Source organism: Camellia sinensis, chromosome 3, assembly GCF_055761805.1.
Source record: "Camellia sinensis isolate YWXY chromosome 3, ASM5576180v1, whole genome shotgun sequence".
Taxonomy (NCBI): Eukaryota; Viridiplantae; Streptophyta; class Magnoliopsida; order Ericales; family Theaceae; genus Camellia; species Camellia sinensis.
The window spans coordinates 212,163,263-212,190,447 of NC_138963.1; the positions used below are offsets into that span (position 1 = coordinate 212,163,263).

At 35.0% G+C, this 27,185-nt stretch overlaps 3 protein-coding genes across 12 annotated transcripts; 1 reads left to right on the forward strand and 2 right to left on the reverse strand.

Moving 5' to 3' along the window:
• The first annotated feature begins 1,390 nt into the window (after positions 1 to 1,390).
• LOC114319600 (G-box-binding factor 1) lies at positions 1,391 to 8,566 on the forward strand. 10 transcript variants are annotated; one of them, XM_028266622.2, is made up of 12 exons: positions 1,391 to 1,767; positions 4,587 to 4,668; positions 4,775 to 4,822; positions 4,907 to 4,996; positions 5,114 to 5,197; positions 5,455 to 5,579; positions 5,685 to 5,742; positions 5,960 to 6,008; positions 6,114 to 6,319; positions 7,073 to 7,150; positions 7,325 to 7,450; positions 8,061 to 8,566. In XM_028266622.2, exons 2-12 carry the CDS (start codon positions 4,609 to 4,611, stop codon positions 8,253 to 8,255), a joined length of 1,119 nt encoding a protein of 372 aa, XP_028122423.1. In that variant the 5' UTR covers positions 1,391 to 1,767; positions 4,587 to 4,608; the 3' UTR covers positions 8,256 to 8,566. The 10 variants fall into 10 exon arrangements, with proteins under 10 accessions (XP_028122423.1, XP_028122424.1, XP_028122425.1 ...); XM_028266623.2 differs by having other exon boundaries at positions 6,117 to 6,319; XM_028266624.2 differs by having other exon boundaries at positions 5,960 to 6,002.
• A 1,593-nt stretch (positions 8,567 to 10,159) lies between these two features.
• Positions 10,160 to 13,904, reverse strand: LOC114319601 (arabinosyltransferase RRA3). Its single transcript, XM_028266626.2, has 2 exons — positions 12,886 to 13,904; positions 10,160 to 11,556 (listed from the first exon to the last, which is right to left on the reverse strand). Exons 1-2 carry the CDS (start codon positions 13,060 to 13,062, stop codon positions 10,438 to 10,440), a joined length of 1,296 nt encoding a protein of 431 aa, XP_028122427.1. The 5' UTR covers positions 13,063 to 13,904; the 3' UTR covers positions 10,160 to 10,437.
• Positions 13,905 to 16,205: 2,301 nt separating this feature from the next.
• On the reverse strand, positions 16,206 to 24,187 carry LOC114319602 (putative protein phosphatase 2C 55). Its single transcript, XM_028266627.2, has 6 exons — positions 23,947 to 24,187; positions 20,578 to 21,502; positions 19,340 to 19,664; positions 18,361 to 18,510; positions 17,475 to 17,765; positions 16,206 to 16,631 (listed from the first exon to the last, which is right to left on the reverse strand). Exons 2-6 carry the CDS (start codon positions 21,345 to 21,347, stop codon positions 16,596 to 16,598), a joined length of 1,572 nt encoding a protein of 523 aa, XP_028122428.1. The 5' UTR covers positions 21,348 to 21,502; positions 23,947 to 24,187; the 3' UTR covers positions 16,206 to 16,595.
• Positions 24,188 to 27,185: the final 2,998 nt, after the last annotated feature.

Genomic DNA, 27,185 nt, shown 5'->3' on the forward strand with positions numbered 1-27,185 from the left:
TGTTTGTAGTGGGTTTGTGGTGGTATTGTAAGTCAAATTGTTATGTAAATGTTAAATCTTTATGTTTGTTTAGTATTTGAAAATGTAGTGTCTTGTAACACCACAAACGGGGTAACGTCATCCATCAATAAATCACTCCACTAAATCTCCATAAAAAAATATAAACGTAAAAACTTACCTTATTCACACACACTCAACATTAAGAAAAAAATTCAAACAAAATCATATACAAGGGCAAATAAGTAAACTCTCAAACCTCCAAATCAAAGAAACACAACATACTAAAAATAAAAAGGACTATTTGATTTGAAAAAAAACTTCTATAACTAAATGAAATAACTTTTTTTTCAAATGAGATTTATGAGTAATTTTTTCTTATTTTTTTAGATATACGAGAATGAAAAAAACTAACATTTATAAAATGTTAATTTAGTGATATAACATGATATCATTTCTTTTATTTTCTCTCTTATTTATCCAAACAAGATGGAAAGAAATACCAATTTTTTTTTTAACCTTTTTTCCTTTTCTCTTCTAACTTTCATAAATCATTTATTTTATTTTCTCTCCTAATTATATCCAAATATGACAAGAATTTATATTTGTATATAATATGCACAAAAAAATGTAGTTTGACTTATTTATAAATAAATAAATAAATAATTTTTCCCTCCTACTTCCCCTCATGCCCACATCTAACAATCGTTACCTCTGCCTCTCCGACAACCACCTTCTTAACCAATAACTACCTTTGGTCGACAACAACTACTTTTAAGCAACTTCTTCCAAACCACTTTTGTACTATTAGTCATCCATTTTGGTGGATGATAATCATCTTCGATCACCATACTTAATTGTTGGCAACTATTTATGGTTATCACTCATTGTTTGAAATCACAATTGATGACCACCTCCATGGTCGATGACCATCTTTAGTCTTCATTTTTGATAGCGTACATTTACCTCTCACTTATTTTTAGAAAACACATGTACATAACATATTTTCTATTCTTATAAAAAATGTATATATATATATATATATATAAAAGTATATATGTATAAACATATTTAATATGTCTTGTAACTAAAAAATAAATAAATTATAAATTTTATGAGATGACACGTTATTTTCTAAAAATATAAATTAAAATAAAATAAAATAAAATTTGACATAGCCACATCCCAAAGTTTACTTAAAGTTGCTAGAAGACAATTCAAAATCAAAGTTGTTAAAATGAAAATCTTATGTAAATTGCATCAAGAGTCATAAAATTTTATATTTTATAAAAAAATAAAAGAAGATATATATTAAAAATAAAATAAATAATTACAAACGTAACAATTTCACTTACAATCTTACTATTTAAGATTCTACACTAACAAAGATGATAATTTTTACAATCTTATCCGATTCTACCTTTTAAATGACTAACCATGTCTGAAACACGGACTCTATTGTAATCCCACTTCTCTTTAAATAACCATGGCTAAAACACATGCGGATTTGATATTGACGCAAAAGCCATAGATATTTCAAGGGAGTTGTGTTATGGTATGTATGTACGCACCGTAACTTTATGTTCATCAGCCGTTGATTTGCAAATCACACTCGTGCGACAAAATCGTTTTCGCTGTGCTTTTCTTGTATGTGCTGTGCCGTCACTCCTGTGGTATACCTATATATACTCCTCTCTTCTGCTATGAAGACTCACACTCTCCATCGTTCCTCGCCGATTCGACCTGCCCTCCTACCTCATTCGCAACGCCGTAAGAACACCCCTCTCTCTCTCTCTCTCTCTCTCTCTCTCTCTCTACTATGAATGTGTGTATATATATATATCTCTCTGCCATGCATGTATATATATGTGATTGTATTTTTGGTAAGCATTCGAGATTGTGGCTTCGATTTTGTTGTCAAATTTGCAACCAGGCTTTCAATTTTGTATGATCGTGATGTTCTTTTCGTGTGTTGTTATTACTTACTATGAATTTGTGGTTTGAAGTTTCTAATTAATTTACATACACACAAATTGGAGAATATTTCTCGAGACATGCATGCATGTTTAAATTAGCTGTTGATATCTCCGAATCGCAAGGGGTTTTGCCAATTAAGACTGTGTTTGGATCTTGATTTGTGGAGAGAAAGGGAAAAAGGAACGCGATTGTGATAAATAAATAAATAAAATTTATTTTTTATTTCATTCACTTTCCCCTTCTATCCACAAATCCATGATCCAAATTAAGTAATCAGAGCCCTCTTTATACGTATATTTAGAACAAGACCTAATTAAGGTACCCATAGAAAGTAGAAACCCCTACAAGAGCTTGATTTGCATTTTTGTTTGTTTTTTGTGTTTTTGCGAATTTTAATCTCATGTGAAAAAGGTGCTTCTAACTTCTAAGACTTTCAAGCTTTGTTTGTGGGAATAAATTGTGCATTTAAGATGAATTATGTAGTCAATGCTCAAAAAATTATAACTACTTAATTGGGTTACATTAATCTATAGAGAGAAAATATATTTCCATTAATTTTGGAAAGCCAAGAAAAAGCAATAAGGAATTTTTTAATAGAAACATTAAGCAGTTTAGGTGATTTGATCCATCACCTTCATTGTCCTAAAAATTGAACAAATTGGAAAGGCGTCTTGGCATAGAAAATAAGTTATATGAACTTGCCCCGTAAATCTTAGGATTTACAGACAGCCAATAAAATTGTTCCACGTCATTGAAATTTTGGGACTACTCAAAATTTTATCTTCCACAAATGTACACACTATACCCCGTCTGATTACCTCCCCTTATCTCTCTAGGCTCTTCACAGCAACCACCGTCACTTTTCCTTCCCCCTTCTCCCTAGCTACCACTACCAACTACCATTTTTTCTCCCCCTTCCTCTCTCCCCAAGCCACCACCACGCCCCCTCCCTTCTACTTTCATTTGTCCCATAGCCACCACCACCATCCATCGCCATGTTCCCCCTACCCTTGTTCTCTCCCCAACCACCATCACTGACCACCACCCTTTCCCTCCTTCCCCGTCCTCTCTCCCCAAGAAACAGCCAGTAAAAGAAAATTTTAAAAATACAATCTAATTTGAAATATTTGAATTGATAATTGTGTAAATTTGGTTCCTTTTTTTGTAGAGTTTGATTTAGAGTTGGGCAACCAAAACTTGCTAATTGGAGTCTCGTGGCCATCTCAAAAAAATTCTTCAAGAAAAGAAAAGAATACTTACACTTACAAACCGACAATCTTGTATGATTTATGCCTTATACTATTTAACTAACAATTTGCACACAAACCAAATGAGAATTGCTCAATCCCTATTTATGTTACAAATTTCATCCTGTTCAAATGCAAAAATGAATCTGCACTTCATTTGGTAGTTGCGTGATAATTAAATTTGACATCAATAGCTATCCACTCTAGGAAAAATGGTTGCGTGACACAATTTTGAAGTCTCACAACTACCATTCTCAGTGACGTGGAGGGGCTGGTGGTCGTTGTGGTGGTGGTTAGGGAAGAAAGCGGAACGAGGGAAGGTGGTTGGTTGGTGATGGTTGCTATGGCAGAGAGGGAATGGGAAGGGAGGGAGTGGTGTCTAGGGGAGAGAGGAAGGGAAGGGAGAGAAGGGGCTTTGATCGGTGGTGGTTGCTAGGGAGGGGAGAGACAAGAAGAGGGAGATGGTCAGATGGGAACAAAATAGTGTATGTTTATCGAAGATGAAATTTTGGTAAGGCTTACAATTTGGATAATACGGCACATTTCTATTGGTTGTCAGTAATCTTAGTATTTATGAGACATCTGCGTATAACAATCTCTTGACATAGAAGCATGAACTCAACTCCTCTCTCCTCTCTCCTCTCTCCTCTCTCCTCTCCTCTCTCTGTCTCTGTCTCTCTCTCTCTCTCTCTCACTCACACACACACACACACACACACACATCCCCTTGACATGTGGTTCAAGGTAGATCATCTAAATTGTACTGGTCCACAATTTAGATGATCATCTAATGTTTGGTAAGGCTTACAATTTAGATGATATTTGCACAAGTGGTACGCGACGGTAACCATTTTTTGGTCTTCTGTTGGAGCAGTTACTACCTGGAGATTTTTCTAACAAGCATATGCTGAGAAAATTCATATCATTAACCTTATCATTAGATGTAGGATATGTCATGAGACCTGTGAAGGTGTGGGAATGTGAAAGTTACTTTTGTAAAAAACACTGAGGGAATTAAATCTCCATTTGCCAGAGGTATTCCCATCCATGTCCAAATCCAAACATGGAATGGGATAATGTTAATTTCCTAGTATTCACAGGCATAACCGTGTTATTCTGTATCATTGAAATCCTTTCTTAACAATTTTTTGTGACATTAGCTGCAACAAGTTTCAAATCTTTTCTCTGACATGCTACTGTAGTGCTTTCAAGCATTTGTGCAAGTTTTTTGTATGGATTGAATACTAATGTGAAGTCATGAGTTGTAATTGATTGGTGAACATTGTATGATCTGATTATTTTGTTGGAGTTTTTGACGATATCCAGGAGCTTACTCTAAACAGTTGAAATTATCTTGGCTTCCAGAGTATATGTTCTCTGCTGAGTAATGGGGGGTGTTGAAGAGAGCTCACCCGCTATGTCTTCTAAACCTGCTGTTTCTACTCAGGTATATCTCTCTCTCATAGTGTATGGCTGTAGGCATACAGTCAAAGTACCTTCTGTTTCTATTCCATCCATGTAAAATTTATGTTCTTTTACTTTTCTGTCTACAGGAAACACCAACCACCTCTTCCTATCCTGACTGGTCAACTTCTATTCAGGTTCCTGTTCGTTTGGTTTATTATTTTGTTGATCTGTATGTTCATTTAAATGTCTTTAATTTAATAGTGTATATCCTTGTATAGGCATATTATGGGGCTGGAGTTACTCTACCTCCTTATTTCACCTCACCTGTGGCATCCTCAGCCCAGCCTTCGTATGTTTGGGGGAATCAGGTGATTACTTCCAACATCGGAGATCTTATAGAGTTTCCATGCTGTAACAATCAAATGGCTCCTTGACTGTTTCACATAACAAAAGTTCTGATTTGAGTTTTGTTGGTGATCTTTCAGCATCTGGTATCATATGGAACTCCACTTTCATTCCAAGCTCCCTATCCTCATGGAGGCCTTTATGGTCCTCCTAACATGGCTGTGGTAACTGCAGTCTCACAGTAAATTTTGGTTTTAATTTTGATGAATTTGTTTTGTATAATTTTTGTTTTAATTTTGCCTAGATTCCTGATTTTTTCTGTGATATTTCTGTGAGATGATTAATGATTGTTAACTCTTTTCAAACTAGTATTCATTCGAAGAACAATTCTGAACCTCTCTGTACCCCTGTTGGAAAAGGTTTTAACATCCAAGTTAGTCAACTAATGTGTTCTTTGTATTCATTTTTGTTGTGGGATCAGGGTGCAGCTGTCATGAATATAAATACAGAGACAGAAGGAAAGGCCAAAGGAAATTCAAGGAACATAGTTTTGGCAGAAAAGGGGAAAGCCATTTCAGGATCTGAAAATGATGATGCTTCACAAAGGTGTGTTAGTGCTCCATATAATATTCATAGATTTTGAAACTCTTGTTTTTTTAAAATACCAAATTACTATGTTTTCTTTTATTCCACCCAATTGTCTCTAAACAGTACTGAAAGTGCTAGCGAGGGCTCATCAGAAGCAAGTGACGAAGAACTTGATCAACAAGTATGAGTTTATGCTATGTCACTTTTTTCATCTTTTATCTGATAAAACTGTGTTGGATCTAAAAAACTGGTTAAAAGTCTAGTGTAATTGGTGATTGGTATTGGTGGCTCAAACTGCATAAACCTTATCAATTGGGCTGTTGGTGTACCTTTAGCATTCTAGTTATGACATATGGTAACTTTTGGGTTTTCTCATTCTATTCAATCACTTCCTTCAGGTTTCTTCTGCATCTAAGAAGAGAAGCTTCAACCGGATGCTTGGTGATGGTAGTTTTGTTTTCTTTCTTTTTTATGAAGAACATTCATCCTTGTGTTATGACATTTTTATTATGGTTAATTACATCAGTTTTGTAACTTGTATATCTTTCTTAGTAGGCAAATATGATGGTGAAAATCTGCCAGTCTCAGTTCTAGGGAAGCCTGCCATGCCTGTAACCAATTTAAATATTGGCAATGCATCTCCTTCTGGACCTACAAACATAAAAATGAGAATGAATGCATCTGGGGACTCACCACAGGTGGCTCCTGCTGCAGTGGTTGGGCACGAGAGCATATCACACAATAACCCGTGGACTCAAGTATGAATTCTACAGTTATTTTCCTAAATTTGCCAGACAATGTCATGGATGGTTCTTGCAGTCATTTTTAAAAAAAATTCCAGTCATATCTAACTCTTTTTTAGTTTAAATCGATTAGTCATGTCATGTTTTATAATATATATATATATATATTTTATTTTCTTATATACTCTGGATTCACAATTACTAAACTAGGCTATTTATGAGGTTGCCATATTTCATGGGCTATGTGGTTACATGGTAGTGAACTGATATTACTCAAAGTCATTTAAGCACACAAGTTTAACTGATTTGGATATATGATTTAAAGAACAATAGAAATACCTAGCATGCAGTGAACTTCATTGTGGTTCATTTCTGGAAGGTCAATTTCATCACATGTCAAATCCTTTTCCATTAGATGGAAGAGTACACCTGATTGTTGTGAAAGTGGCATATTTAATTGAAGAGGAGACTAAAGGGCTAATGATCTTCAATGTAAATGGAATGTGGCTGCAGAACAGAATGGCTTTATGTTACTTGCGGACATTTCTTCTATTCCAATTTTGGATCATCTCACATGTAATATAACTTCTGTACATACTTGGAAAAAAGGGAGTAAAATATCTAAAGAGCTCAATATTTTTAATTTGCATCTGTTTAATTCTTTGTGTGAATGTCCATATATATTGGAGGACCAAGTTACATTTGGAATTTCATAAGTGGTATGTTATTTACAAATTTAATTTAATGCTTACTGTTTGGACTTCACAGGATGAACGTGAAATAAAACGAGAAAAGAGGAAGCAGTCGAATAGGGAGTCAGCTAGGAGGTCAAGGTTGCGTAAGCAGGTATTTGGATGTATACAAAAATTTGCTTTAGTTGTTATCTCTTTTTAATTTTTTTTTATTTATTGATATTCGCACAGCTGTTTAATTTCTACAGCTTGTTTAAACCATAACTTCCAATTTTCTGCTAATTTTCCTTTTGTATTCTCTCGTTTAATTGTTTGTTGCTTTGAGCAGGCAGAGTGCGAGGAACTGCAAACCAGGGTGCAAAAGTTGAGAAATGACAACCGAACACTTGAGGAAGAGCTGAAGAACCTGGCTGAGGAATGCGAGAATCTCTCGTCTGAAAATAATTCCATAATGGTATGTGATTAACCCTTTTCTTCTGCACACGTCCTTTTTTGGTCTGTTTTATGCTTGCTTTCTAGTTTTTGTCTGGTGAAACTTTAGAATTAGAAACTTTACGAAAACCTCCGTTATGATTCTCCACTGGGAACTAGTTGGCTGTTTAGTTAAAAAATTTAACAGGGTTGGATGAAATCTATGCCTGAGAATATATCTTGGCAATTAAAAGTTTTTTACCAAAGTAAAAATACTTTTTCAGTTTGAAAGTTCTAACATTACGGTTTCATATGGACTAGTGTATTTGAAATTTTGAGCTTTGGGCTTTGAGATTTAAATTTTGTAAAATTATAGAAAGGTATATAGATAATTATAAATCAGAAGATTGAATATAGAAAGAAAATATGCATTTTATTTAGATTTTGTTTAAAATATTCATTAAGATTTCAAAAAACTGTACTTATTTACCTAGTTATTTCAATTCCATCAATCTAAAGCTCTTGATTTCATTCTTGAAGTCTATATCTGAAAAGCTACATTGAATCAGGCCTATAATCCTTGAATGAGTGGTGCTAAATCTGTTCATTTCAAATTCATAAATTCAAATGCAACCTAATTGTTGATGAAACAGGAAGAGGTGACTCAATTGTACGGACCGGATGCAACATTGAACCTCGAAGCTCGCTATCCAGTTCCAGCCGTCCGATCTGTTGTCAACGGTGAGCATAGCAACCATGGACAAGAAACTTCAGTAGAAAACAACTCCAACTCTGCGTCTGGTCAGCATGGACGGGTATTAAATTCTGCTACAAACCATGATTCTTAAACCTGTTGATCACCGGAGTTGTTATTTACCTTTATCAGTTCTAATGTAGATCCTGTAACTAAAGAACCTCTAACCAAAAACCGTTTTGACAGCCTATAGCTATTAGCCATTTCCAAAAAAAAAAAAAAAAAAAAAAAAAAAAGCCTATAGCTACTAGCTACTGTTTAAATATTTTGATATTTGTATAGTCTTGAGATGGTGGTGGTGGTTTTTATTGTTGTTTTTTTTTCCAGCATATTGTTGTGGCTTACAGGATAAATTCCATTGTAAACTGATTGTCTTTAGAAACTTCTTTACTTTGTTCGAGTGCCTTTCGTCTTTGTATCTGTTTTCCCGTTTTCAAAAAGAAAAAAACGAAAACATCGTCAAATTTGTACTTGAACATAAAACTTGATTTAAAAGGGATATTTGTTGACTTGCCCTTTCCATTTAGTTTTAGTTTGAGGTATATTCAAACCTATACTTCGAATCATTTTTTTTTTTTTTTGGTCTTTTTGGCCTTTCAGTTTAGTATTTTTTTTAGAAGTTTAGAAATCGCATTGAAAACCCATTCAAATTTTTTTTTTTTTCTTCACATTGCATTGTATTTTTTTTTTCCTGGTAACATTATAAAAATAAAGGAATATGTTTGGTGTCCATTTTCAAAATTTTAAAATCAATTTTATTATTAATTTTAAATAGAAACACATATCAAACAAGTAGTAAGATTAAGACGAATCTGAGTCTCTGAGCCCCTCCCTTCCAATAGTGTAGCCGACCAAGAAAGAAAGGCTTTTAGCTCGATCAGAAGGGAAGAAGTTTATGGCAACTAGTGAAGGCGGGTGGTAGATGGATCTTCCCATGGGTTCGGTCGTGAAGAGAATCCGATGTATCTTCTTTCTTTTGAAAGGACTGCTTTTTCGGGTGGGCTCTACTTCGATGAATCAATCCAGGGCCCCTATCACTAGCAGTCCAATGCTTTCCCTTGGCTAAGTCGTGAACAAGGTCTCAAGAGTCGAGGCTATAATAATGCTCCAACTTCGTTTGGATAGGGTTCGGATTATCGTGAGGTGGGAAAACAAAGAAAATAGTGGTAGTTTTTTATCCAAGTGAAAGACAAAAAATATAGAGAATGGAATTTTTCATCACTTGTTTCTCAATTATCTTATTGGAAAAGTAAGACACACACCAAGAAACACGGGTTAAGTAACAGAGGTTAGGTACTTGCCAAATGGAAACAGATCTATTTTAATTTTGATTTTTTTTTTTTTTAAAAAAAGAGAGTTTATTCTATGTAAACGGATATTAATGTCATAAACCCCCCAACATTGTAGCAAATACCATTCATATTGTGCAAAATCCGAATGCAGACATCCCTGAGTGGATTACAAAAACAGAAGTGGAGCCAATGTAGCTAATTCAAGTAATCATAAAGAGGCAAGGCAAAATACTCTTAAGAGTAAACCCATTCGAAAGTAATCCTCAAAATTGATATTAAGGCTCGTTTGGCAGCATCACTTTTTAGCCTAAAAGTCAAAAAATTATTAAAAAAATAAAAATAAAAAACTAACAACTCATACAAAAAAGTCAAAATTTTCCTTTTCTCTATACGTTTTACACATCTTTTCGTAAAAAACAAAAAAATCATTCCACACATACTAGTTTTTTTTTTATATCATATTTTAGCCAAAAAACTAAAAAATTACTAAAAAAGTCCGTTCCCAAACGAGAAAAAAGTCTATTCCCATGATAACAACATGAAAAAATTTCATTTGCATAAAGACATTTAGACACCCTAATTAAACGGGTCATACAAAAATGGTGCCGGGAAAGTTGTTTTTATAGGGTGCAAAGCTAATCATACATTTTTGTGACTAATCATATAAAATCATAAACATTTAGAACAGTACAGTGTAAAGCAAATATTTGACTGCCAAACAAAGACCAAATTGTTGGTTGCAATTGTATACAAAACATAGCACGTTTGTTTACCAGTATGAATGTATTCAAGAGGAAGTTAAAAACGAAAAGAACACAAAATTTGAAAGACAAAAACAACGAAAAGGAAACAATGATAGATATTACACAATTGCTCTCATGTGGTGTAATCAGTTTTTGATCACCTGTATCCAGTGAAATGTGTAAGCAAGAAGAAAACCACCAAGTGCATCCTGTGGATCAAATATCTCCTACAGTTCTATTTCTACCAATCAGAACCATCAGGGAAGCGTTCCAATGCATCGTTCTTGCCATTGACATAGTACTCAACAACAGCTTTCATTCTTGGAAGTTTATCCGGGTGATAATTTATATGAATAATTACTGGCTTGAGCTTTTTAAGATTATCGTCTTTCCTTATAGTCTTGAAGAGAACCTTACTATTCATAAATAGATGGAAATCCATAGTTCTCTTGGCAGCATGAAGCCCAATATACCCAGGATGTGAAGGGAAATAGAGCTCTTCATTGAAAACTGCCTGGTCCCAAGAGTTTGGCTGTCGAGAAAGGCGATCAGCCACACGATCCAAAAGCTCAATTGCAGGGATTGTAGGCCTTATATAGAAGAAACCCGAATTATAAACCCATATCCTCATTGTGTGAGCATATCGAGCCCAACCCATGGAAGGTTCATCAAATACATCATTATATCCATAAGCTGTCATATTATTGTGGCCATCGGTCATGGACTCCACATCTGAATCCCGATATAGATAGTCAAATGGATTCTGCAAGTACACTATGTCAACATCAGAGAGAAGAACACTATAACCCAGCTGTAAAAACTCTCTCAAGATGCGAAACTTTAAACCTGACACGGCATGGTTAGTTCCTGTCCTTGCGACTGTATCAATACCCTCATCTGGATCTCTCTTGTAGACTGGAACATCATTTGATTTGCAGAAATCTGCAATCCTGTCATCCAATGCCACAACTAGATAATTTGGTATGCCTACTTTCTTGATACTAGTGAACCAGACCTCCAACATCAATTGCACGTTCGAATTGGCAAGTGCAACTATAAGCTCTTTACGCACAGCAACTTCCTCCAAAATTTTTGCCAATCTTGGGTTCACGGATTCATCAGGAAGGACAGTTGGATTAGTTCTCAAACCCTTAACTGTACCAAAAGGCCCGGCTTTGTGCTGTTTACCCAGCGCCATGAACTGCTTCTGGGCTTGATCTTTTTCCTGTTCAGCCAGGCGTAACTTCTCAGCTAGCTCTGTAACCTGCTTCTTCAACTCCGCATTCTTTTCTGTGAACCCCATGATATTTGACTTCAGCATGTTAATCTTTTCCTCCGATTCACATGAGGATGAACCAATCTAACACAAATTTGCACGCACGCACACACACAATTAAGGCTTGCAATTGACATTTACACGACTTCAATTTCAAAGTTGCAGACATCTCCAGACTAAAGCATGTAATCAAAGGATCTAATCTTAAAATTGAGAATTGGACCTTGCGTTAAACACATGAAAATCAACAATAATCACCCATGTGAACTAACACTCTTTTTGCATAAACAGAAAACTCCGAAACTCAAAGTGAACAATCCCTAAATTCCAAGAGTTTCTCTCCCAGAAGAAACTCAACTGTAACAATCATACAAACAAACATCACAATTTTCCCTGATTCAAATTAGCAAAATACTCATTTTTGCTTTCGTACCTAGGCATAATGATTTGTAACAAACACCACACAGGGTCATAGCAAAGACATCATAAAGACTCATAATAAAAAGAGTAATACTACATCTACTTAAATTCTTCCTAACGATTTTATTAAAAACGGATATGTCCAAACATTATTGGATAGTTTTGATAACCAATCACATTTGGCCTCTTATATTTTTAGTAAAATATTTCGTACGATTGTTAGTATAGGTGAATTATTCTAAGAAAAATGCCGATAAGCCTTGTAACAACATCACACCATAAACGTTAACAAAAATAGTTCATAACCAACCATAAAACCTCATAAACTCCACTTCTGTTTACATACACAACTTCATTAAAAAAAAAAAAAAAAAAGTCTCATAACACACAATGGTCATGTTTGATTTACAATACTAATAGTGAGGTATTAATAATCCTATCAAATTAGTGTGGTATTAACTATCCCACCCCTACCCCATTACTAATAATCCTACAAATTTATTGGATTAATTATCATTGGATTAATAGTCCTAAACCAAAATGTCAAAACAAACATAGGATGATTGGGCCCACGGATTAATAATCCTAATCCCATGCTTTAATCCTTCCAATCAAACATGCTCTATGTGTACAAGTACAATATAGCATCCCCTTCAAACTAACATTAGATTAGAGGTCTTCCGCTCCGCGTAAAAACATTTTTCAACAAAAAAAAGGTAGTGAAAATCTTTTTCTATAGAATTTTTTTTTTTTTTTTTTCCTTCGTTTGTTGCAATTCTAAAACTAATGTGCTAGTGGTGATTTTAGTCCCAAAAAACAATTTTTTATTTTATTTTTAATTAATCACAAATTTTACATTTGACTTTCTATTCAGTTATACTAAATTTTCTTCGGAAACAAACAGGCATTAAATTCAGAAGTAACTAAACAATAATTCAATATATATATATATATTGCATTCATAGAGACAGAGAGAGAGAGAGGGATTAGAACCTGAGAATTGGAGAGTCGGCGATTGGGGAAAGAGGGATCGGGAGAGAAGAATCCATGAGGGAAGAAGAAGGCGCAGACGCAGCCGAGGAGAATTCCAATGGCAATTGCGACGACGATTGGAGATCTACTACTGCTCTTCTCTCTCATCAGAGATCCATCTCTACGACCTGCCATCATACACCACACGACGATGATTCTCTCTCGGAGGGAGAGAGAGAGAGAGAGAGAGAGACTTCTCAATCACGGCATCAATTGAATTAAAAAGTCTTTAAATGTCTTTTCATATGCAACTCTGAGAGAGAGAGAGAGAGAGATTCTTTCCTTCGAAAGTAGGTAAAGTGGAGTAAATCTAATGTAGCAACCAGACATGAATGAACAACCATTGATTGATGATATGGGTTATATCCGAATGCATGATGTGTTAATAGAAAAATTATTTGGTGCTTCACGTCCATCCTCGTTATTAATTGTCATACCATTCTTTAATGAGCAAGGATCCTCTAGAGTGGTTTTTCCCTAAAGTTTCCTACAGTGTTACATTGTGTGGTTGAGATTTACTGGTAAGTCACATCAATTTTTCTGATGTGACTTGCCAGTAAATCTCAACCACACAATATAACACTCTAGGAAACTTTAGGAAAATTTCACTCTAGAGGATCCTTGGTGTTCTTTAATCACTAAACATATGAGTGTTTGAGAAGTTATTATTTTCAAAAATGCTAGAGGCCCCAAAAATTCTACCAAAAATTTTACCAAATGTCTCACATGGGTGTGGGACCCACATGGGACCCTGTGTGCGTCCCACACCCATGTGAGACATTTGGTAAAACTTTTGGAAGAATATTTGGGATCTCTAGCACTACTCTATTATTTTAATAGGTTATTTAATTTTTGACTATTTTAATAAATTAAAATTTTTATATTTGAAAAGATGATTGAATTTTTTTATAGTTAGATGTGATGTTTGTGAAAGAAAAAATGAAATAATTATGGATTTAATGTGTTATTTTATCTTATTAACTATTTTAATTTATTTTACCTTTTTATAAATTTTAGTTAAAAAACAAGAAAATAGCATTTGCCAAATTTTTTTCCTACCAATCACAATCCTTCTCAAACGCCATGTAGACGTGCCTCATGATCACTAAATAACTTCTCGTCATCATACTACCATTTTTTTACCATAATCACTAGTTTCTTGTCCGCTCCCCTTGGAAGTCAGCGAAATTAGATACTTTTATTGATTAAAAATTCTCAATAAATAAAAGTTACTGCTAAAAAATGAAAATCTTCCAACAAATAGATAACGGTGTACTACATAAATAAATTAATATATTAATATAATTATAATGTTATCATTTTAAAATTATAATTCTATTTATTATATGAATTATAAAAACTTAAAACTTCTAAAATTGTGCCGCCCATTATCACCTTATTTGGTGATCCTCTTCAGTTGATATATTCAATTAGAATAGTATGATATGGCTTGCTATGTGTCGTTCTTAATAATTTAAATTATTTATTTTCTAATATTTTTGAAAAAGACCTTATTAATTAAAAATTAGATTGATTGGACACAAAAAATACTTGATCGAATCATATTTTTTAAAAAATTTAATAACATATAGCTTTTAAAATTATATTGTTTGTTAATCATTTTTCAAATAAATATGATCTAATATCCAAATGTTATCCTTACAGAATTTTACAAATAAATTATTCGAATTATCAAAACACTTAAAGTGGACACACAATGAGTCGGACTATCCTAAGTGCCCTAATTGAATTTGCAAAATGAACTAAATATTTTTTTAGCCAATTTATTAACTTTTTAATCTCAATGAAGTTGTATTTATTTATATATATATATAATCATTTCTAGTTATACAATAAAATATTTATACACAAACTTAATTTTGTAATTTTATTATTAAATTATAATTTCTTTATGAATTAATAATACTGTTATATATTGCTGCGATACTCAAATACTTACAAATTGGTAGACAAACAACATATTTGGCAACATCATAAATAAGCTACTTATTGATTTATTTATTTCACATTATCTTCTTTTTTTTATATTTTAATATGACCTCATTTGTCAACTATATATTTTAGTTAAAAAGTCAAAAAATCACTATAAGTTATTACATCACTCTATCTACTTTTCTACATATTTTTTTATAAAAAATTAAAATATTATTAAAATAACATGTTCTTAAATGAGACACAAGCAAAGACTTGTAAGCCATACCCCAAAACAAAGCAACCCTTTCTATCCTGATCAACCGTTGGATCAAAGTATTGACAGGCAAGATTATTAGATCATTAATAATAAGCCACCAAATTTAAATGATAAATTTCATCGATCTGGAACATGCGTTTGATGAATTAAATTTATATAATTTGATTTAGAGTTATGTTAGAGATCCCAAATAAATCATCAAAATTTTTATCCAATCTCTCACATGGAAATGAAACCCATATACGTGTAATTTGTGTAAATTTCACCCCATATAAAAAATTTAATAATTTATTTAAAATCCATAACATTTTCCTTTGATTTATTTTATAACTCAGATTGAACATAGATTCAAGCGACCATTTAATTGAATATCAAATTGCACACTTGCAGCCGTTGACTATAATTTTTCCCTTATTTTCCTCTCAAAAACAAAAATTAAATTAACAAAAAAAACAATTAAAAATCATAAGATTGACTTTACGATTCATTTACCCATGATTTTTCCATTTGATTAGTAGCCCATAAACATCATATATATATATATATATATATATGCATACCCAATCTTTAACCAAATTTGACTTTATGATCCATTTGGTTAGTAGTCCATAAACACACAAAATTATATGCATGCCCAAGCTTTAACCAAATTTGACATAATTCATGCTCATTTAATGAGAGATCATTTTCAACAATTTCTGTATCCTCATCATATAGTTGTTAATCCAAAAGCCACAGCTAATGAATAACAATTCAACTAGTCATTATACCTATGACCATCAACTGCTTGATGAAAAAAATACTGGAGAGAGCGAAAAAAAACACCTCCATACAAAAAATTTAACCATTAATTTGCAGGTACAAAATTCTAGATGACCCACTTCGTAACATGGCATACCAACTCAGATTGGCACGATTTTGTTCATTATTACCATCCAAACAAGGCATAAGAGATTTCCTAAAGCCAGTAGAACAATCCTGTGCAACCACAAATCTTTGCAATTCTGATTCCTCTACCCATATTGAGTCTAAAAAGAAGCATGATCATTACTGATTAACTTTGCAAGAATTTGGCAAGAAAAAATTACCTTTCATGAGATTTAGACACAAAGATGTCCCCTTACAAGTTTCATAAATGATCTTTGACAACACTAAGCTTTGAGCTCTGTCTTCTCTGTCGGAGTTTCTTACAGTACCTGTCCAATATGCTGGTGGTAACAAGAATCCACCCCCTATCCCAAAAATCTTAACCTCAATCCTAGCAAAAAATTTGCAGAGAATATGTTAAAACTACAGAAAGTATTTATCTACAGTAGTGGTTCAAGAGTGCAGAGCACATCAGGCTCATTAGCCAAAGGAAAACAAACATGTAGACCAGTTAAACTCTCCATCAAAATCGGCATCAAATGTGCCAAAACATGCCAAGCAACCCAAATGAAACCCGTCACTAAGAGAGCCTCTAACCAGAGTCGCTAGGTGAAGGAGAAGAAGATTCCTGCATAACAAATACAAATGGGCGTTAGAACCAATTTGTACAGAAGGGTCCAGATTCATTTCCTGCTTCCCTGGATTTCTAGGAAGCATAGTACTGCTCAAGGAAAATGTCGAGAAAGCACATTTTATAATTTGACGGTGAGTTTTGACAAGAATTTGGGACAAATTCTGACATTTGATTGTGCTAGCAGTCACAGGGAAGATACAACAGTCACGGGATATAATCATATAAGGCCTTGTGATAGAGAGGAATGCCTTTTCACTAGTTCATTATAACACGAGAGGGAGAAAATGGCCCTTTAATGGAAGGGTTTCACTAAACAAAACACACCTGAAGCATGTATAATGCACACAACACAAACAGAGTAGCATATTGAGGCGATCCACCATAGCATCCCATTCTTATATGAAGTCAATATTTGTTAAAACCAACTTACTTCAATGGTTTTTATATTGATAATTTAGGTCTGCTGCACAGATGATATTACGCCACTTTGCACTGGCTACCATATTGTGTTTCACAAATGTACACAGCACTGAACACATTATATCTCTGGTCTGTGTTTCAAGCAATATGATATCTCATATCAACAATTCATGAGTATGACTACGATAATGATTCTAAAGTTGGAATACTAATCTGTGTACCACTACGTATGTATGAAAGTTTATAATTGAAGACAAACAAATATAAGAAAAACAAAAATATACTTGCTTCAAAACATGGCGCAATGTAATATCGTGCTTTATTTTATGCTAGAGTGCTTTCAGGTATACTGAGAACAATACATATGACCCATATTATGCAAATTGTGTCTGTGCAAAGAGAGACAGAAAGACATACATTGTTGGCGCTTGTAATATAGGAAACAATAACAGTAATGTCATCAAGCTTGCCACCATAATAACGGAATCCAGCATCTTGTGCAGCAGTGGAGAATGGTGTCTGTCGGTTCTTATCCTGTGCTCGTTGGCGTGCCAGTGCTGCAATTTTCTGAGCTGTAACCTGAGGCCCCAAGCCAGCTCTCATGGCATGAACCACCACTGCCGTGACCTCATTGTTGTACAAATTATCAAAGAGTCCATCAGTGCCAGCAATTATTACATCTCCCGGAGCAACAGGAATTGTAAACACCTGTAACAAACACAGGTCACATTGGTGGTTTATCAATTCCAAATTCAATCAGGTAAATTGAATAATTGCTGGGACATCACACAGCAGGTTATGCTGTGCTTTTCATATGACTTTGTTTGGTTGACATCATCACCGAAATTATTTCTAAAACCAAAATTGCTGATTGAAGATGATCCCATGGCTCTTGTGTGAAATGTAAGAAGCAGAACTAGTCAGGTTCAGGACAAAGCCACACACAGAGTCAGTTTAAGGATCGCTCCAGAATAAATGAGTAGTAAGTGGGAAGAAAATTCAACAATGCATTTGGTGAAAGTAAAATATCACTACTTTCAACTTTATTTTACTTATTCCGTGAATAAAAGGTGAGGCACTACCCCTCTTCTTGGGTAGCCTACCTGTGTGGGCAGATCTGGGTAAACTGGATGCATAGAGTTCATCTATACTTTGCGAATGGAGAATTGTTTCCATTACATCACTTGTAAACAACCTAAATTAAACTACCAAATTTATGCCATCATCACAAATTTAGAATCCGCAAATCTGACACAAGAAACTTCCAGCATGAACAGCACAAGAGTTGCGTGCAATAACTAACCTGACCAGAACTAGGCATATCACCACCATTTCCACTTTCCAATTGATATGTGAAATTGAAATCATGCTGCTGTACAGGGGATCGGAAAATGGTACTTCCATCTCTGACCACTATAAACCCACTGTCTCCCAAATTAATCGCATGTAGACCCTGCAAAGCAAAGCAGAATTGTAGGTCCAGCTCTAAAAAATAGATATTTAATTAAACCATCAAAACTCTACATGACAATCTTAAGCAGATTTTACAATGTAGCATGGTGGAAACTTGATCACAAAACCAGATATGACTTTCGGTTTCCTTCATCCAGGAAAAGTGAGGCAACCAAATTCTTAATATCTGAAAGAAAGGGGGCATTTGAAGTGGACCAAAATCATTTTTTCAAGCCTTGATTAATGCTCACTCCCAAATTTTAGGTTTAGTAAGGAGTGCTTGTGTAGTATGGTAAATTTTCAGGCTTATTCGTCATTTTTTTTTTTTTTTTGAGTGGGGACATTAGTAAACTATAAACAAAGAGAACAACTTTCTCTAATAAGTAAATAATTGTATTAGAAGAGGCATCAAAGGGATGCAACCCAAGTACAATACTGAAAAAGCTATATTAGGATCTCAAAGGGCCCAAAAGATTAAAAAGAGAGAGCAATATCATTTTTAGCTTAGAAACTATGAAATTTAAAGATGAATTGATTCTGATTTACAACTATGAAGAGCAGGATGAATCACTAGAGGTGTTAAACTGGTCTTCAGAACGAAACAAAGACTGGGACACAAATGTCCACCAAGGCACCAACCACCCACCTAATAAACATTACTGTAAGAAGGTCGCATGAAACTTCTCATAAAAAGGTCACACAAGCAGGCACCAAAAATAACTAACCACCAAAAAGGCAAAAACCCCAAAAATAATTTTTTTATGGCTCAGAAACAACTAATACAAGCATTACAATAATAGAGGCAGGCGCCAAAACTGGAAATAACATACCTGGTTTGTGAGTGCTATGATACAAGCAGTTGAGGACCCTTTGGCTTTTATGCTCGAATGAGCCTTCTCCAAGACCCTAGCTGGGTCAATAGAACCCTTAGGCTCCTCTTGAATTGCAGCTACTGAATTAGACATAAGTTCCCGAGAAAATTTCCCTGAATCAACACCCAGATCAGCCCAACCACCGACACCATCTGCTACACCAACTGCTTGTTCATCCACACAAATAAAGTGAGCATCTTCCCCACCAGTTTCTTCTTTGTCAGGATGAGGCAAGTAGCATGAACCTGAAATCAGCTTCAGTGTTCTATCCACTAGGTCTTTCCTGCAGTCAACAGCAAGCAACTTAATAAAAAGATAGCAAATCTTATTTGCAGAGGTCAATAGCTTTTCATTGAATCATATTTTTCTAGAAAATTGGCTCCTGACAAATTATTACTCTGATTTGATATATCCAAATGTGGCCATCATATGCAGATTACTGCTGGTCATAAAATGCTTTAATTACCAGTACACAAATAAATTAGGGCAAAATTCATTTTACCCACTTATGGTTTTTGGCTGGAGCATTTGACTGCCCCTACAGTTCAAAAATAGCCAGTGAACCCCCACGTGGTTTTAAACTTAAGGTGTCGGAATACCCCATGTGGTACAAAAATGGCAATTAAGATGAAAACTAAAGAGCATGAGTAACCGAAAGGCACTGGATTTCTTTACAGAAACATAAAAGGAACTCCAACACAGATATTAAAATCAGTTATCTAATTTTACATTTGAGACAACGGAGAAAAGGCAGCACAGTCAAACCTGGTTGGGTACCATAAGGAGGTTTAATTCATGCACCTCATGTTAAAGGAAGAAAACTACATAAGTGAAATATATTCATATTGTCGGTTGAGCTTTGAAGCCTACTGAAATGTTTCACAATTCTATGGTAAGAGGATAAATTGCTCAGAGTTCCCTAATGCAAAATTAGCACTCAAATAGGAACCTTATCTACAGTATTAGATGTTTCGTTATTATTATCCCCCAAAAAAAAAATTGTTTTACATTTCACTAGTATTCCTATAACATATATTTGAATTACAACATTACTAGTTGTTCCAACAGCCTTTGACAATTTGCATGATATTTTATGATTTATTCTAAAACATGAGAAACGTTTCAGAACAACAATCAATAAAATCCTCACTTCAATCTGTAAAATAACAATAAAAAAATTCATGAAGAGAACTTACTGTTCTGAAGAAACTGCAGCACTTGGAAGTTGTTCCTCCCGTCCAGAGTTGTCGAAGGACACATCAGGAGCAGTCCCAGCAGATGAACATGAAGATGATGAGCTGTGGAAGACCTTTAATCCGAACCCCAAGTCTGGAATAGAGTTTCCCTTCCTTTTTGTAACATTATAAATGAAATACCCATAGAGAAATAAATTGTGGGGTTGTTCCTTATTTCTCAAACTCATGCTGGCTTTTCTGCAACTGTCAAAACTTCTATTGCTGTAAAAAGTAGTAGCATTATTTGTTGACACTGTGAGGTGCCCAAGCTTTGAAGTTAGATTATTTAAGGAACAGTCACCGAATACAGCCTTAGAACCATAAAGAGCCATTGGTGTCTTCTGAGACTCTACGCCCAAAGGAAAATGGCTGGATTCAGATAGTAAGCGATCAACGTGATACCCACAAACCTGAAATGAAGGCCCTGATACAGATGGAATAGAAAATGTGCGAGAAAGTGCTCCCACAAATGAAAGGTTCCTTCTTCGATTTACTAAATGCAAATTTGATTGTGCAGCAACAACAGTTCCAGGTTGTACAAGAACATGTAGATCACTAAGTGTTGAAAATGGTGTGGAATGGAAGAACCTAGTGCTGCCAACCAACAACTTCCCCTGGCCAACAAAAACTCCCACCAAGTCTTGGAGCCCACCTTCTGGCCCTGATATTGTCGCTCTCTGGATTTCCCGCTTGACTGAAGTGCTTAGACTGGAGAAATAATTTGATGGCATCTTACCCTCTCAAACAAAGCAACTTTGCTTGCACCCGTTTATTACAGATACCAAAACCACTAGCAAAATGAACAAAGATTGATCTCATAACTTTCAATACATCTGCTAAGCAGCAAACCCTTCCACCCCACACTATGTAACAGAAAATCAGTAACCTGAAATGTAGAAACAAAAAAAGCTAATATAAAAGAAAAAACAATCATATGATGTCGAAAAGTAGGCATCCTTCAGTTTGGTATCATTTTCATTTTCAATATTTTTATTTTTATTTTTCATATGAAAAGTTCGAGAACACATATCGTTCTTATTTTTGGGTAAAAACAAATTTAGAAATTTAGAAAAACTTAAAGAAGTTAAGAATAGAAAACAATGCCAAATGCATAATATTTGAGACATGCCAATATGTATGCCGTCACCAACACTTACACCCTCTATTTTCAGTTTTTTTTTTTTTGCGTTAAAAATAACAATTAAGTCAATAAGGAAACATAAGACAACAAGTTTGATATGAAATAAGAGGACACAACCAAAAAGAAAATCAAAATTTACAGACTGAAAATATAAAAACAAATTATCTGCAGAAACTTCCATCCAGAATCGGAGTAGGATAATACATATTGGTTAATATCATTGTTGTCAAATCGCTAATCAAATCAATCGCTTTACAAAGATTCACTTTATTTAGCATAATATATAACTATATATACACACACATACATAACGGATGATACTTACAACCCTAATCCCTACTAATTGACAGTGAGAAAAATCTTCAAGTTCAGAAAATTAGGGGAGCCTCTTACCCAATGTATTGTTAGGAATGGTTAAACTATCTTTTTTGTGGTTTGAAAATTGGCACCCAATTGGCCCTTCATGCAAAAGGTCTGGAGAACATATAGTTTAAATTATGGACAAATCTCTGTAGGCCAAAGTCTCACACATTATTCAGCAATGATCTAGGAAATGGCCAAGATTAAGGAATAGAAAACTCGGGAAATCATAGTCCATACCCATAGTTCCTTACAACCCCTGATAACAAAACTTGATATAAGTGATTTGGTTACCTTCCACAAATGGTATCCGCACAACCAAATTTGCTTGGAATGCTACGTGTACATTAATCCAGTTCCTTGACACAATCTAGGCAGGTTCAAACAAAATATCCCTAAATGTGCTTTTATTTTGTAGCTACTATGTCATGGTATATTGGCAACCAAAAACGAACTTAGTGATTGGGAAATGAATGTAGATCCTAGCTACCCTTTGTACAATTAAACTACAAAATCTCGCCACCATCCATTCTTCACGACCTTAAACTACTACTGTTTGGATAGGAATTTTGAGGAGAAATGAAATAAACAGAGTCCCACAGGCAGCAGCATTGGGATTTAGAAATCCAGGGGGCTTTGCAAAATTGAAGGAAGAAGACCTTCAAAATTACCATTTTCAAGCTAACCTTGGCAGTCTCCGTTCATCATATATGACAGAAATGAATAACAGGGTCTTCAATCAAAAAATGAGAGAATCATCAAAAGTCATTCAAATAATTGAAGAGGATGTGAGAACAAGAGTGTGTTCATGGGCGCAGGGAGGAAATAAATAACAACTCCAACTGACTAATTTAACTTAGCTGGAACATATCCCAAGCTGTTTTGCAGAAATAGTTATTCTACAGAATATTTATGCACATCACTTTGTCACAAACTCTCAAGTGATTCTTGTTGCTCTGAGATAGGGAGCCCATATGGGATGTCAACTTGCTTACTCGTAATTTTGTTGAGACTCTAATGTTGTTAATCAGACTGTATCTGAGTAAAGAATTAATTTAGTTATTAAGCAAAGTTAGTTATATTGATTATTCTATCTGTTAAGAGTTAATTAGGCTGCTGAGTTGACAATTCTGTTTTTCTTCCCTGTACAAGAGATCTGTATATAAATGTACAAGGCTTATGTATCACAAACACATTAATGAAATTCTCTTCTTTTCTTTAGTTCTCTTCAATTGTTGAAAATTAGGTAAATTTAACATATGTGATTGTTAAGTAACTATTTCAGTGGTGGCAACTTTTGTCATGGATCATTAGAGATGTGTGGGAAGCAAATTTTAGGCTTTTTTTTCTGGGCAAAAATCCCAAAAAAGACAAAATAGGCTAAAATAGTCAAAATAACAAAATTTCACGTCAAACTCATAATCATTTCACTTTTTTTCTCACAATCATCCTATCCAACATTAAAAAAAAAATTCCAACCCTCTTCCCAAGCACAAATATTTTAGCCTAGGAAAATAACCAAAAACTAAAATATCCAGCTAAAATAGCCATCTTCCCAAACGAGGCCACTGTATCTTCTTTCCTTCTGAATGAAACAAAATTACTAAAAAAACTCCTTTTAATCGATTACAAAATAGGAGAAACAAATTACTCAAAAAACTTCAGTTTAATCATTGATTGAAACATATCCTCAAGCAAACTACACTGCTGACTATATATATTCATTCAAAAAAAAAAAACTCTGCAATTAAATACAAAGCAGGAAATCGAAGTCAACAAAATTGCAAACCAAAATCAACTGAAAAATCAAAAACCGTTCAAAATCGCACCTGTTTGTTACTCAGAACCCAAAGCTCTGACGAACCCTAGAATTCGAGTCGATGCTATTATATAAGCCAATCCACAGATCGAAGATGACGATGAAATTTTGGAGGATGAGGAGGTAGGTAGCATCCACGAGCCTCCCTGTCTTTCTCTCTCCCTAACCCTAGGAGGTAAGTCTGGAAACTTCTATTAACTAAAAAAAATATTGAAATGAAAACCTAAGAAGAACTTACAGGAGAGTGACAACTGTATTTTTGGAATAGTTTTGTTTAATGCCAATCTTTTAATTTGACTATATTGCCCCTGCCTTTTGATTATAATTCGCAGTTGTAACTTACGGGAGAGTGACAACTGTATTTTTGGAATAGTTTTGTTTAATGCCAATCTTTTAATTTGACTATATTGCCCCTGCCTTTTGATTATAATTCGCAGTTATAATTATTTTGGATTTTGGCAATTCTGGGCAATTTGGTCATTTTAGTTCATAAATCAAAGGATAAATTACAAACACCCCTCGAGATTTGGAGAAAATATAGATTCTCTCCTGAGGTTTGAGAAATTACATCCTGTCTCCTGAGATTTATATTTTCATAATAAATTATCCCTTAAAATTTTTATTTTCATACAGATTCTTTTTTAATTTTTTTTTAATTTATTATAAAAATTTAACCCTTAAAAATAATTTATAATTACTCAAACCACATAGCAATCTATATTTTTACGAAACCTCAAGCGGTGTTTGTAATTTGCCCTCAACGACGGTTTGATAGGGATATGCCCCATGCGCGAATTACGTACACAAAAATAGTATATGATAAAACCATTTATAAAAAGTCCACCATAAACATCTTATTCAAAGTCCACCATAAACATCTTATTCATGAATATAAAAAAATAAAAATAAAAATAAAAATAAAAATCGTGCGTATTAACATAACAATAATGTTCATCGTGTATTGAATATGAGAGGTTCATTACATCTGTTGTCCTAAAACATGAGTTTTGTAATTTGATGTATGTTTATCAAGTGATTTTGAATTTGATATAGTAAAAATTAGGACTGAGCAAGAAATTCGTGAAATTCGTAATTCGATCCAGTCAGTCTAATTCAGTAGGTTTGAATTGGTTTTTTGAATCTGTGGTTCAGTTTCAGATTAAAAAATTAAAAATCCGTAGTTTACGGATTGGTTCCGGATTGAACCTCATGGTTCCGGATTGGAACCGATCCGGACCGTATACAAATAGTCTATATTTTTATTATACACCCTCCTCCATAGTATCTTCTCTTATTTTATTTAAAACTTAAATCCAAACCTAAACTTGCATAGTATCTTCTTTTATTATTTTTGTTTGCTAGTTTTTAGCGTTAATTTGTAATGGTCTAAATACTTATGGTAGAACTAGTTTTCTTATGATTGTTTAAATTCTAAAACAATATGTCGCTATTATGAAAAGACATGTTGTTATTGTGAAACTAATATGGTGTTATATTTATATTTTTATGAAATTAAAGTGTTATATATATTTTTTTGTTATTTAATTATGTAAAATCGTGGTCCTAAATCGATCTAATCCATGTTTAAATGGATTGGTTTAGATTGGTTCCACAATTTAAACAGATTGGATTGGTTCCAATTTTTCAAGAACCGCAGATAACGGATTAGTCCTGATTTTACCTCAATCTGATCCAATCCGGACCATTCTCACCTCTAGTAAAAATATATATTTTTGTACGGGGAGCAAATATTCTGCCGTGCCCGTACTCCTTTCTACCAAGCTTCTCGTCTGTCCGATCGACCTACGAACATAACGGCGGTGAGCTACCCGGCGGTGTGTGGCCGGAAAACCCCTTCGACGGTCAAGTTAGCATACACTCAGGGATATAGAGAGAAAGATGAGGGAGTTGAACGTTCAAGTGTTTCTTACCAAATGATCCATCCCCAGCATGGGGGGCGCAGTCAAGCTTATATACTCTATGCACTCCAAATCTACTCTCATTAGTCTCTTGACACGTGGTGCTGCTTTTCCATCCGTCATCACAAATTCAACAATCACCATCTAACCAAGTTGCCAGGCTATATTAGTGGAGCTCGGCAGACCGGCGGTACCACCTCGACCTTTCGTAACTGTGCTGCGTAGCGTGCCCAGGTGCTCCACTCGCCGAGCTCCATAACGTCCAAGTTCGGTTGCATCCCGGCAAAGCCGAGTTCGAGACAGGTCAAGCCGGTTAACCGAAGGCCTTCTTGCCGAGCTAAACGCACGAACCGTGGGAGCCGGAATGGCAAACAATCATCTCGCCCGAGCAACTCAAGTAGCCCAATTTCCTGTCCAACACGGTCTTGCGCCTTAATCGAGCAACATCATCTCCGGGCAAGCAAAAGTTATCATGGCTCACACACGCTCGGCTCTCAATTTGCCCGGCCCTTTCCATGGCCCATTTCCAGCTCATAAATCTCCCTCTCAATTACCCATTAATTCCGTCCGCAAAAGCGTGACTGGGATTACATGATCCAACCGGGGTAGACTCTTCCTCAGTCCTTAGTTCGCAAGGCGTCAACCGCGCTAATTTCTGTGTTCGGTTCCTCAATTTGCTCGGTCGAAGCCTCATCTTGCCTTATTGTCTCTTCAATTCTGATGCCGCTGTTAATTGGGACACGCGTCGCTCATCCATTGGCCTCGAGCAGCCAACCCTCACGTCCCTTCATATTCAAAACTTTTGGCGGTCTTCCTCTCCCATATATACGTCATTTCCCATTCACATTTTCCTCTTACTGACTCTCCTACATTACAAATGTCCCAGAGCTCCAGTGCTCTCATCAAGCTCCGTTCTTGCCCTCTCCAGCATTCGTGTTCGAAGAAGCAACTTCTGCCCCGAAACTGGTAAGTCCTTCGAATCATCTTTATCGCTTTTTCATTTGATATTCCACATTCTAGGGCACAAAAACCATAGATTTTAGGGTATAGCTCCCCAAAACCCTCCCATTCCCCTTGTTCTCCTTGCTGTTCTTCAGCTCTAGTGATGAACACCTGAAGATTTGGAGCGGACCGGGCTCCAGGTCTTTTTTTTATCCCAAAAAAAAATCAAGACCGAGCGAATTGCGAGTTTAAAGAAAACTTCTGTAGAAACCGAGGTAGGCGAAGTACTTGACCGGTCGACCAGGCTAATATCTGGTTCGTTTGACCGGCCGAGCTTCTGAATTTACCCTCGTAACCAAGGTGGTCTGGCACTCCATCTGACCGAGCT